The 12241-nt window shown below is 35.8% G+C and overlaps 1 protein-coding gene across 6 annotated transcripts in view; it reads right to left on the minus strand.

Moving 5' to 3' along the window:
- The window catches only part of PIBF1 (progesterone immunomodulatory binding factor 1), a 203216-nt gene that overhangs the window by 129592 nt on the left and 61383 nt on the right, over positions 1–12241 (minus strand). For all 6 annotated transcript variants that reach the window (XM_082434821.1, XM_082434820.1, XM_082434819.1 and 3 more), the window contains one exon: positions 7110–7208. In XM_082434821.1, the coding sequence (XP_082290947.1) occupies positions 7110–7208 (99 nt within the window). The remainder of the gene's footprint in view (positions 1–7109; positions 7209–12241) is intronic.

The following is a 12241-nucleotide window of genomic DNA, read 5'->3' on the forward strand; positions in this document are numbered from 1 at the left end:
AAGAAATGAGGACAAAATTCTCCTATTACCAGAGAAGTTGTAGGGATTGAAAGCATAATTTAGGTAATTATGAAAGCATAATTTAAGTAATATTCATTTAAAAATGCTTAGAAACTGAAAAAACTATTCCAAATATGTCAAACCATACTTTTAAAAAAAATTAAAACAACTATAACTGAAAAAAAAAGCTATTAAAATTAATTTTGGATTACAAGCTAACACTTTAGATTCAAACATAGGTCTCTTCTGTAGGATCCCACAGATGTAACAGTGTATTCAAATTTATTCTAGTCACACTGATTGAGTTTAAAAATTTCCCCTTTGTGGCAGAAAGAATACTCAAAGTGCTTAGAGATTCAAGGTAACAAAACAAGAGGTAATAACTGTTCCTGTTCATGAAAGCTGGGTACTTGTTACTTACTATTAAATGAATTGTTGGACTTGAATTGGGACATACACAGGTCTTTTATATGCCTGAGAAAAGTCCATTTTTTGTAGAAAATTAAAGTCCTTCAGCAAAAAGCCTTTTTCCTTCATGTTTGAAAGCGGCATACTACTTCCCTACATTTCTCTTTATAATAACACAGGTTGTTTGATCATTAAATGAAGCATTTGATAAAGTAAAACTTTCAACAAAACAAAAAAGTTGAGATTAGTTATACCTGACTAGAAAATTGTGTATAGACATGTCTTGGACTTTACTTAAGCATGATTCACAGAAATCACAATGCATGTAAAGATTGAAACACATCTGTTTATTCTGATTTTGACACAAAGGAAACCAGAATCACACACTTGAGTGTTAAAAACTCAACCTCTGAAAAATAAAATAATATTTTTCCTTGGGTTTCAGTATATACAAAAAATATACATGATATGCCCAAAATATTCTTAGGCAATCTATACCCCAAAAAAATTCAGTGGAGGGACTTCCCTGGTGGTCCAGTGGCTAGGACTCTGCACTCCCAATGCCGTGGGCCTGGGTTCGAGCCCTGGCTGGGGAACTAGATCCCACATGCCGCAACTAAAGACCCCACACGCTGCAACTAAAGATTCCACGTGCTGCAACTAAAAGATCCTATGTGCCGAAACTAAGACCTGATGCAGCCAAATAAATAAATAAATATTTTTTTAAAAAATTCAGTGGCTATTTAAAAAATATATAGTGTCTTTTTCAAATAATAGTCCTAAATACTAGGTTTTTATTTTGAAACAAACAAAAAACAGGAAAAGTGAACTGCAGAGATTTAAAAAATTCACTCAAAAACAGCTTGGGTTCACCATTCTCTTTACATGGTAACTTAACCAGTGTATCAACTCTTTTGAGCTGTGGTTACAGATAATTTCAGGATCAAAAGGGACTTTAGACTCATCAAGCTACCCACTTGATACTTCGATCCTTACAAACATAATCCTACTGAATGCCTGGCCAGCTGATGCCTGCACACTTCTAATGACGAAGAATATACTTGATGCCAAGGCATTTTGAAAATCCCTATTAGAAAGTTTACCTTTACCCTTTTTTGTAATGTTTACTCAGTGGTCCCAATTCTACTACTTTAGGCCTGACCACGTGAGAAGAGTACACTTCAAATATCTGTAGACAGTTATAATCTGACACTGTAGGACATTTTCTAATCTTTTGAATATGTTTGGTTATTTTCCTCTTAAGACCTTTGGTCTAGAGCTTGGGTGCCCAGACCCAGCATGATTCTATAAATAAGATAATCACCAATCACATTCTAGATATAACTTCTATTACTGTAGAATAGTATCTCCATATTAAAATCTTCCAAGCCTATACAGACATACCTCCTTTTATTGTGCTTTTGCTTTCTTGAACTTCGCACATGCTGCATTTTTCACAAATTGAAGGTTTGTGGCATCAAGCAAGTCTATCAGTGCCATTTTCCCAACATTTGCTCACTTAGTATCTGTGTCATATTTTGGTAATTCTCACAATATTTCAAACTTCTTCATTATTATTATATGTATTATGGTGACCTGGGATCAGTGATTTTTGATGTTACTAATGTAATTGTTTGGGGGCGCCATGAACCATGCCTATATAAGATAGCAAACTATTTATAATGTTCTCTGAACTATCTTCCTATTATCAGTTTAGTATTACTTTCATCCCTCATTCTTCCGGGGTAATTGTTCTAAAACTGAGAACTCTGATCATGTCATTCAACAGAATGGCATCCAGACTGCATAGCTTGGCATTTAAGGTGATTCACAGATTCCCTGCCTATCTTTTTCCAGGCTCTCTCCCTCTCCTTGGGCCTCCCTATTCCCTGAGACACAACAATACTGAAATTAGGCCAATCAGTACCCCTACAATGGCCTCCAAATTGTTTAAGTGAAAGGAAGTGTCACACGTTTCTCATTTTAAATCAAAAGCTAGAAATGATTAAGCTTAGTGAGGAAGGCATGTTGAAAGTCGATATAGGCCGAAAGCCAGGCCTCTTGGGCTTAACAGTTAGCCAAGTTGTGGATGCAAAGGAAAAGTTCTTGAAGGAAATTAAAAGTGCTACTCCAGTGAACACAGGAATGAAGAAAGCAAAATAGCCTTACTGCTGATATGAAGCAAGTTTTAGTGGTCTGGATAGAAGACCAAACCAGCCACAACGTTCCCTTAAGCCAAACCTAATCCAGAGAAAGGCCCTAAGTCTCTTCAAGTTTTTGAAAGCTAAGAGAGGTAAGGAAGCTGCAGAAGAAAAGTTTGAACCTTGAAGAGGCTGGTTCATGGGATCATGAAATTTAAGGAAAGAAGTCAACTCCATCACATAAAACTTAAACACAAGGTGAAGCAGTAAGTGATGATGTAGAAGCTGTAGCAAGTTATCCACAAGATCTAGCTAAAATAATTAATGAAGATGCCTACAATAAACAAGTTATCAATGTAGATGGAACAGCCTTCTATTGGAAGAAGATGCCATCTAGGACTTTCATAGCTAGAGAGGAGAAGTCAATGCCTGGCTTTCAAATCTTCAGAGGACAGGCTGACTCTCTTGTTAGGGGCTAATGAAGCTGGTGACTTGAAGTTGATGCCAATGTTCATTTACCATTCTGAAAATCCTAGGGCCCTAAGAATTGTGCTAAGTCTACTCTACTTGTGTTCTGTAAGTGGAACAACAAAGCCTGGATGACAGCACACCTGTTTACAACGTGGTTTTACTGAATACTTCAAGCCCACTGTTGAGACCTACTGCTCAAAAAACAAAAAAGATTCCTTTCAAAATATTACTGCTCAAGACAATGTGTTTAGTTAACCAACAGCTCTGAGGATAGATGTACAATGAGATGAATGCTGTTTTCATGCCTGCTAACACATCGATTCTGCAGCCCATGGATCCAGGAGTAACTTTGACTTTCAAGTCTTATTATTTAAGAAATATCTTTAATTTTTTCATATGAACCATAGATTTGATATGTCTGGTTAAAAAAAAATCCTGCTGTAAGATGAATAATGTTTGAGGATCTAATGTATAACACGGTGACTACAGTTGATAACACTGTATCGTATAGTTGAAATTTGTTATGAGAGACCTTAAATCCTTAAATGTTCCCACCAAAAAAAAAAAAAAGGTAAATATGTGAGGTGGTAGATGTGTCAATTAACTCCATGAGGGGAGAATCCTTTCACAATGTATATGTATATCAAATCATCACAATGTACACTTTCCATACCTTACAATTTTATTTGTCAATTACACCTCAATAAAGCTGGGGGAAAAAAACCCTATGAAGATTCGAGAAGCCACCACATCAGTAAGAAGTTTAAGTATCCACTGGTCAGAGGACTGCCAGGGCTTCCCCTCCAAAATAAAGGATAAATGATTGCATCTTGCTTATCCCTCCACCAAGAAAGAAGGTCAATAACCCCTGGTTCCAGTAATGGGTACCTGAGACACATTCCTATCTCTCACAACCTATGTTGCACAGTGGGTAATAAGAATATTCCTGGAAGCCACTGATACTCAGAAATGGCTAGCAATAATTTAACTGTAAACAGAAGTGACTGCAAACCACTTAATCCAAATGCATCCCTAACTCACTTACCCTTTCCAGGATCCCAAAAGGCCTGTGCTACTCCCATACCACCCAACACAAGAGAAAGTTAGAGTGTAGATTAAGCAGAAAAAAATCTTGCTGGTATTTTTATTTGGATGCCATTAAATGTACAGTTAACTTAATAGTGAACAAGATAAAATAAAATTAGTTCTCTATTACACCATACCCCAAAATGAACTCTGGACGGATGAAAGGTATTAACATGAAAAATATAACTATAAAAATTCATGTGGAAGAGTAAACGTACAAGAGTAGGCACAAGCATAGCCACGGCAATTCTGAAAAAGAATCTTAGAGTCAGCTGGTCAAGTTTCACTAAAAGTCTTTTGAAATTATTGACATGAATTGTAATAAGTTTATAGATTAATTAAGGAAAAATTAAATTGTGGGGATATCTAGAAGCCTACTTTTTTGAAATCATCTAGCAACATTATAACCCTAAGCATGGGGATTTTCCCCTTTACTTTAATATTATAGCTCAAAAACCAGATAAGTACATTTAGCAGTTTTAGGCATTTTATTAAAGTCCAAGCTTATTTTGAGTTTTAGATTCCAGACATTATTCTCATTTTTTCAATAAATCCTTGGTCCTATAATGTGCTTTAAAGTTCTGAGCACTAACATTATTTGCTGCTCATAGGTTATTTCTAGTGTGTCTAGAAACATTTTCTTTTTTTTCCTTCTTTGTCCTGATTTTAAAACTGTCCTAAGTTTTTAAGGTTGGATGAAAATTAGCCTCCAAATAAGCAATGTTTTACTATCACTTCAAGGAATTAAGAGCAAAAATTCCATTAGTTAAAGCAGAGTTAACTCAGCAAATTTTTCTATAATACCAATAATTTCTGTAGAACTACTATGTGCAAGACACTGTTCTAACGTGCTTTACAAACATTAAATGACTGAATTCTCCGTAATTCAGTAGATATTAAAGTATCACATGGCTTTCAGGATAAATACCAGTTGCTAGTGTATGAACAAGTAGGATAAGAAGGATTTTAGATTCAGAGTGTAGGACATTACAGAGCTTAGTATAAGCAGCCAATTTTAAGGTTTACTATTTACTATTTACACATTTACTATTCTTCTCTCTCCAAACTCACAAGCACATACCAAGTTAGCAAGTTATGAAATTTTGCGTGAATATAAGTTCTGGTTTACTTATGCTTTCTTTTAAAGCTTGTTAGTTTGTCCATAAATATTATTCTAGAGCCATTACTAAATATATCGCATTCAAAACAACAATAATCTGGAAAAAGTAAAAACTATAAAGACAATTAAAAATCAGTGGTTTCCAGAGGTACAGGGGGAGGGGAAGGAATACTGAATATGTAAAGCACAAGGGATTTTTTTAGGGCAATAAAACAATTCTGTATAATAATATAATGTTGGATATACAATGCTATGCATTTGTCAGTGTCTTCACATACAGATTTTCTGGTTCTATAAACATGGCAATTTTGTTAAAGTCTATTGTGTTTCCTCAGCATTAAGAGAAAAAGAAAGTATGGTTTGTTTATAAATGTATACTCTGCCTTACTGAGTATTTTCTGGTAAGGAAAGTTACTGTTTTGGTGAGGCATTAATAAATCCTAATTCTTCCATTTACAATTAAAAAAACAAACAAACCAAAAAAAAAAAACAAAACAAAAACAACAACAAGGAGCTAAGTAAATCTTTAGTGGACATGATATAGATTTATAAACAGAAGGATTATACATAATAAAAGATAATTTTAAGATAGGTTGCAACAGCACGCTAATAAAAGCAGCTGGTTTATAAATGTTTAATTTTATATTAAGATCTTTAGAATTAGACATACTTTCACACTAGAGAAAAGATTTCTTCAATATTACATTTATTAGAATTTCTCCACGAGTCAAGTTTATAAGGTTGATGTGAATTCAGAAGTATAACAATTTGGACCATTCTAAAAGATTTTGACATTCTAGAGGATTAACAATAGTTTAATTATGCGAAAACTTGCTTGAATTTTTAGTTCCATGTGTTGCTTAACCACAAATTAATCTGTAATCTTCATTTAACAAGTAAAAGACCCATTGAGATTATTTTCAAAGTTTATTTTCAAAGTTTACCAGTATGTGAAAGGTACATGAAAACTTTTCTGTACTATTTTAGCAACTTTTCTGTCTGAAAGTATTTCAAAATAAAAAGTTAAAAAAAAAAGGTAACCACTCTGTTTACTCTGCATGTATCGAACTACTAAAATACATTGTTTGATGAGATAACGATATTTACTTTAATACTCATCAGTGATTTTCCTTTTAACTAGGTTATTAAATATATTTTCTATTGATAAATTAAAGACAAATTATTCTCTCTCTTCCCCTCCCTCCAACAGACATGAACCAGAAAATATAGGTGTTTGAAAAATAAACTGGGGAGTATACAATGGTACAATCACCTTGGAGTTGTCTGGCAGGTTCTTTTAAGGTAAAACATTCATCTACTCTATGATTAGCAGTTCCACTCCTAGGTATTTATCCAAGAGAAACAGAAACATATACCCACAAAAAGACTTGTATAAAAATGTCCATAGCAGCTTTATTCATGATAGCGCCAAACTGAAAACAAACTAAACATCCATTGACAAGTGAATGAATAAACAAACTGTGGTATATTTATGCCCAGCAACAGTAAGAAATGAACTTCTGATACAACATGAAATGGATGAAAACATATAATGTTGAGTGAAAGAAGCTAGACACAAAAGGGTACATACTGTACAATTCCATTTATTTTTAGTCCATGAAGAACAAAACTAAGCTATGGTGAGAGAAATCACAAAGTGTTTGCCTCTTGATGGGTGGTAGCTGAGACTTACCAAAGGGGTATAAGGAAACTCTCTATCTTGTTTCAATATATGCAATTATTACATATGTAAATTATTACATGTAAATTACACTTCAACTGAAATGAAAATTAAACTTCTATTGAAAAACTATATTCTAAAAGAAAGAGTAACAGGAACAAAAATCGAAGAGTTTTAACATTTCTATTTTCAGGATGCTTACCTGTCTAAGAGCTGATCATGTTTTTCTAGAGCATTCTTTTCAGCCATCACTGCTCGGTCCTTTTCAGCCACAGCATTATCCCTTGCTTCTCGGAGGTTTCTAAAGTGTAAATGTACACTTCAGTTATTCCGACTACACAAGTATCCATCTTTTAAAGACTCATAAATGGGCTTGCTTGGAATTGGACTAACTGATAATCTCAGGGACACCCTAAGGGTTGGTGTCCCACAGTGTATATTATACAAATGTGCCTGGCTTGGTGAGTTTCTCTAGCAGCACACAGCAGTGTAGGTACAAACATGGTCTAATCTCTAAATGTCATACTACCTTTCTCCACAATTCTTCTCCACAAGGGTCGAAGGTAGGGTAAACAGTCTGTATTTACATCAACTCATTTAATTCCTACCATAATCTAATGAGGTAGGTATAATTACCAACATATTATCCACAAGAGAGCTGAGGTTTTGAGAAGTTAATACATGCAATATAAAATGTTATAATGAGGGATATAGAAATCACAGGAATCCAAATGGAAATGAAGTTTGGGACACAAGCAGCTAAACTGGTAGACCCTGGGTCTCACATGGAGAGGAAGGAAAGAGAAGGGAACACAGAAGGACTGAGATTAGGAGAAAGTAAGGGACAAAGGACTTGAAGTCCTGATAAGATACCTAACAGATTAAGTGGAAGTGGTTGTACAGGCAAGATGGAAAACTAGAGATTGCTGTCGGAGAACAGTGATTCAGAGGTAGAGTAGTGTCTTCAGCCCTGGAATTTTAGTTCATAAGATGCAGGGGGTGACATTAGAGTAGCTAAACGAGAGAGCTGAGGTGAAGGCCAATATTCATGCAGGGCCCGAGGAAGTATGAGGTCAGACTATGAGTCATCCATTTGCAGTGCTGATGACAGCAGGAACTGAAACTGACAGAAAGATACACTGAGTGACACTTAAGGGGAATGTCCAAAAGGTGGAAGGTAACAATAGTGAGTAATTAGGAGCGACACAGACACATACGGGCCCTCAAAGATCAAATCCTGTTTGTTTGGTTTTTTAAAAATTTTATTTATTTATTTATTTATTTATTTTTGGCTGTGTTGGGTCTTCGTTTCTGTGCGAGGGCTTTCTCCAGTTGCGGCAAGTGGGGGCCACTCTTCATCGCGGTGCGCGGGCCTCTCACTATCGCGGCCTCTCTTGTTGCGGAGCACAGGCTCCAGACGCGCAGGCTCAGTAATTGTGGCTCACGGGCTCAGTTGCTCCGCGGCATGTGGGATCTTCCCAGACCAGGGCTCGAACCCGTGTCCCCTGCATTAACAGGCAGATTCTCAACCACTGTGCCACCAGAGAAGCCCCTGTTTGTTTAATCAAAGTGGAAGTTTGAATAAAGAAAAATACCAACAGTAACTCTTCTTTCAGAGAGTCACTTAATTTTTTTTGAAAATCCTCTTCTCTAACAGAGTTATAACATAAATAAATTTGGAGTATAACATAAATGATTGTGCTCACTTAATCCCTACAAATCTTTGATGTTATACTTTCTAAGCTGCTTTACAGCTGAATAAACTGAAGTTTAGAGGGCTTAAGTCCGTACGCCCAAGTCACACAGCCTAAGTGTTAAAGCCATAATTTGAGCCCAGCTATGTCTTACTCCAATGTGAGTGTTTTTTTATATCATATCAACCCATCTCCCAGAAAGAACTGGATTGGATATTAGAATTTGGTTTTTATTACTGATGGAGAATGTCAGTAGGGAGCCATGAAGATCCACACGGTTTGAGTAAATCTATCTAATAACTATTAGATAGAACTATTGAGTGGTCATACTTGCTGTGCCAGTGCTCAAAGTCATCTTTTGTACGGTGACGCTAACAACAATTTTAAAACTTAGAATATGTCAGCCGATAGAGATTCATCAGTAAAATAGCTTATGAGCCAGAAATAAAATAATTAAAAAAAACTGGAGTACAGATAACTCTTATTAAAAAGAAAATAACTTTTGTACACTATTATCTAAGTGCAGGTACATTTTAAAGTAGATATGACAAAATAGCAAGTCATTATTTTCTGGTATCATTCTGACTGCAAAGACCTTCAGAAATATTCTACTATTATCAAATTAACTGAAACATGAAATTTTTAATTTTATAGATAGAATGAAATTCTCAAAGTATATTAAACATTTATATATTTTTCATCCCCAGAGGATCTATATATTTTAGTCAGTAAACCATCCAAAATGGGTCACAACTTTCATTTCTCAAATACTATAGCCTTATTATTCTATAAGTTATTTCAGTTGCAAAATTCCAAGTAGATACATTTACAGTACTAATTAATCATGAATGCTTAGTTGGCAGATGGAAAAGCTTCAGTCCCTAGCTATATATATTTTCTTTACTGCAAAAATGGGCAACAGAAATAAAAGCAAATATGGTAATTAGACTTATCATGGTGATCATTTTGAAATGTATAGAACTATGGAATCACTATGCTGTGGAACAGGAACTAACACAGTATTGTAGGTCATTATACCTCAGAAACAAACAAACAAACAAACTCAGAAAAAAAGATCAGATTTGTGGTTACCGGAGGTGGGGATGGGGGGAGGGGGAATTGGATGAAGGGGGTCAAAAGGTACACACTTCCAGTTATAAGGTAAATAAGTACTAGGGATGTCACGTACAACATGATCAAAACAATGAACACTGTTGTACGTTACATATGAAAGGTGTTAAGAGAGTAAATCTTAAAAGTTCTCATTGTGAGGCAAAAAATTTTTTTTCTATTTCTTTAATTTTGTACCTCTGTGAGATGATGGATGGTCACTAAACTTCTTGTGGTCATCACTTCATGATGTATGTAAATCAAATGATTATGCTATACACCTGAAACTATACAGTGCTGTGTGTCAATTATATTTCAAAACCAGAAGAGAAAGAAAGAAAAGAAAGAAAAGAAAGAAAGGAAGGATGGAAGGAAGGGGGAAAGGAGGAAAGAAAGGAAGAAAGAAGAAAAAGAAAGAAAGAAAGGAGGGAGGGAGAGAGGGAAGAAAGAAAGGAAGAAACAGAGAAAGAAATAAAACCCAGAAAAAACAAACACTAGGGCTTATGAAAGGAGGTGTCATTAGACGATACCAGTGCATTCACCATGCTACAATCTATACCATCTGGTTAACTATAATTAGTGCTATATTTAGGCATGAACAAAATTCTATGGCCACAAAGAAGACGAGTTGATTATTTTTAACTGGAGGAACAGATGAGTGAATGACGGGAAGACATGTAAGTTGGGCCTTGAAGGACCAATAAATAAAGGTAATTCAAAAAGAGAAAAACTGAAATGAATGGGAGAAAGTGCTAGAAGCTGAAGTTTCTACCAGCAGATCCTCTCATAGGTGTTTGCTGGTAAGATTTCTGTGTAAACTGTTCTTTTTTTTTTTTTTAATAAACGTATTTATTTGTTTGTTTATTTTTGGCTGAGTTGGGTCTTCGTTGAGGTGCGCGGGCTTCTCACTGCGGTGGCTTCTCTTGTTGAGGAGCACGGGCTCTAGGAGCACGGGCTTCAGTAGTTGTGGCTCACGGGCTCTAGAGCTCAGGCTCAGTAGTTGTGGCGCACGGGCTTAGCTGCTCCGCAGCATGTGGGATCTTCCTGGACCAGGGCTCGAACCCGTGTCCCCTGAGCTAGCAGGCAGATTCTTAGCCACTGCGCCACCGGGGAATTCCCTGTAAACCGTTCTTATCAGGTACCACGCCTTCCACATCCTGCCACAACCTGCATACTTCAAGAAGAAGCAGCACAATTCCTTTTAACATAAAGATTAGAAATACTTCCTTTAATATTATGAATTGACTTTTAATGTTTCAAATTAAGTTTGAGAAATAGAAACTGAGCGATTCTTCCACTGACGATAAGAGTAATAGCAAACACAGAGTGCTCACCCTGTGCTAGGAACTTTGCTAGGCAGTGAACATATAATAACTCATTTAATCTTCATGACAACCCCACAAAGTGTAGGTTGTATCACTATCTCCATTTTATGAAGAAGACTGAAACACAGAGAAGTTAAGTATTTGCCTACAACAGTCACGTGGCAAGTAAGCTATGGAGCCCAAATTTGAACCAAAACCATATGGTGCTACAGTCTATGCTCTCCATCATACTAGGCTGCCTCTCTGAAGAGTCCCCTTGTTTCACAGAAATCTTCTCCTTGGGAAATTCTGTCATTATGAGATTTATATTACATGATTACCTCCTAACACAATAGATGTTAAATCAAAAACAATTCTTGGAAGAATTGTGAATATATTATACACTTGTTTTTATGGCCCATGCTCTTTCAAACTCACACTGGTTTGATAAAACACCAGATGGATTGATTCCTGTCACAGATAAAACCAGAACTGCCATATAACTAATAAACTATCCATTTAAAAATGTTAAATGCATTAGAAAATGTAACAGAAATACAATTACAGAACAAATAGCAGGAATTCAAATGTTCTCCAAAAGACAAACTTGAAAAATTGACAGCATGAACAAGCTAATGGAGCTAAAGTTTTAAAAGTCCAAACTTGGCCATCATCAACAAATCTACAAACAATAAATGCTAGAGAGGGTGTGGAGAAAAGGGAACCCTGTTGCACTGTTGGTGGGAATGTAAATTGATACAGCCACTCTGGAGGACAGTATGGAGGTTCCTTAAAAAACGAAAAATAGAACTACCCTATGACCCAGCAATACCACTACTGGGCATATACCCTGAGAAAACCATAATTCAAAAAGAGTCATGTACCAAAATGTTCATTGCAGCTCTATTTACAATAGCCAGGACATGGAAGCAACCTAAGTGTCCATCAACAGATGAATGGATAAAGAAGATGTGGCACATATATACAATGGAATATTACTCAGCCATGAAAAGAAATGAAATTGAGTTATTTGTAGTGAGGTGGATGGACCTAGAGTCTGTCATACAGAGTGAAGTAAGTCAGAAAGAGAAAAACAAATACCGTATGCTAACACATACATATGGAATCTAAGGAAAAAAAAAAAAAAGGTCATGAAGAACCTAGGGGTAAGATGGGAATAAAGACACAGACCTACTAGAGAATGGACTTGAGGATATGGGGAGGGG

The sequence above is a fragment of the Balaenoptera physalus genome (assembly GCF_965194825.1).
Source record: "Balaenoptera physalus genome assembly, chromosome: 18".
Lineage (NCBI taxonomy): Eukaryota > Metazoa > Chordata > Mammalia > Artiodactyla > Balaenopteridae > Balaenoptera > Balaenoptera physalus.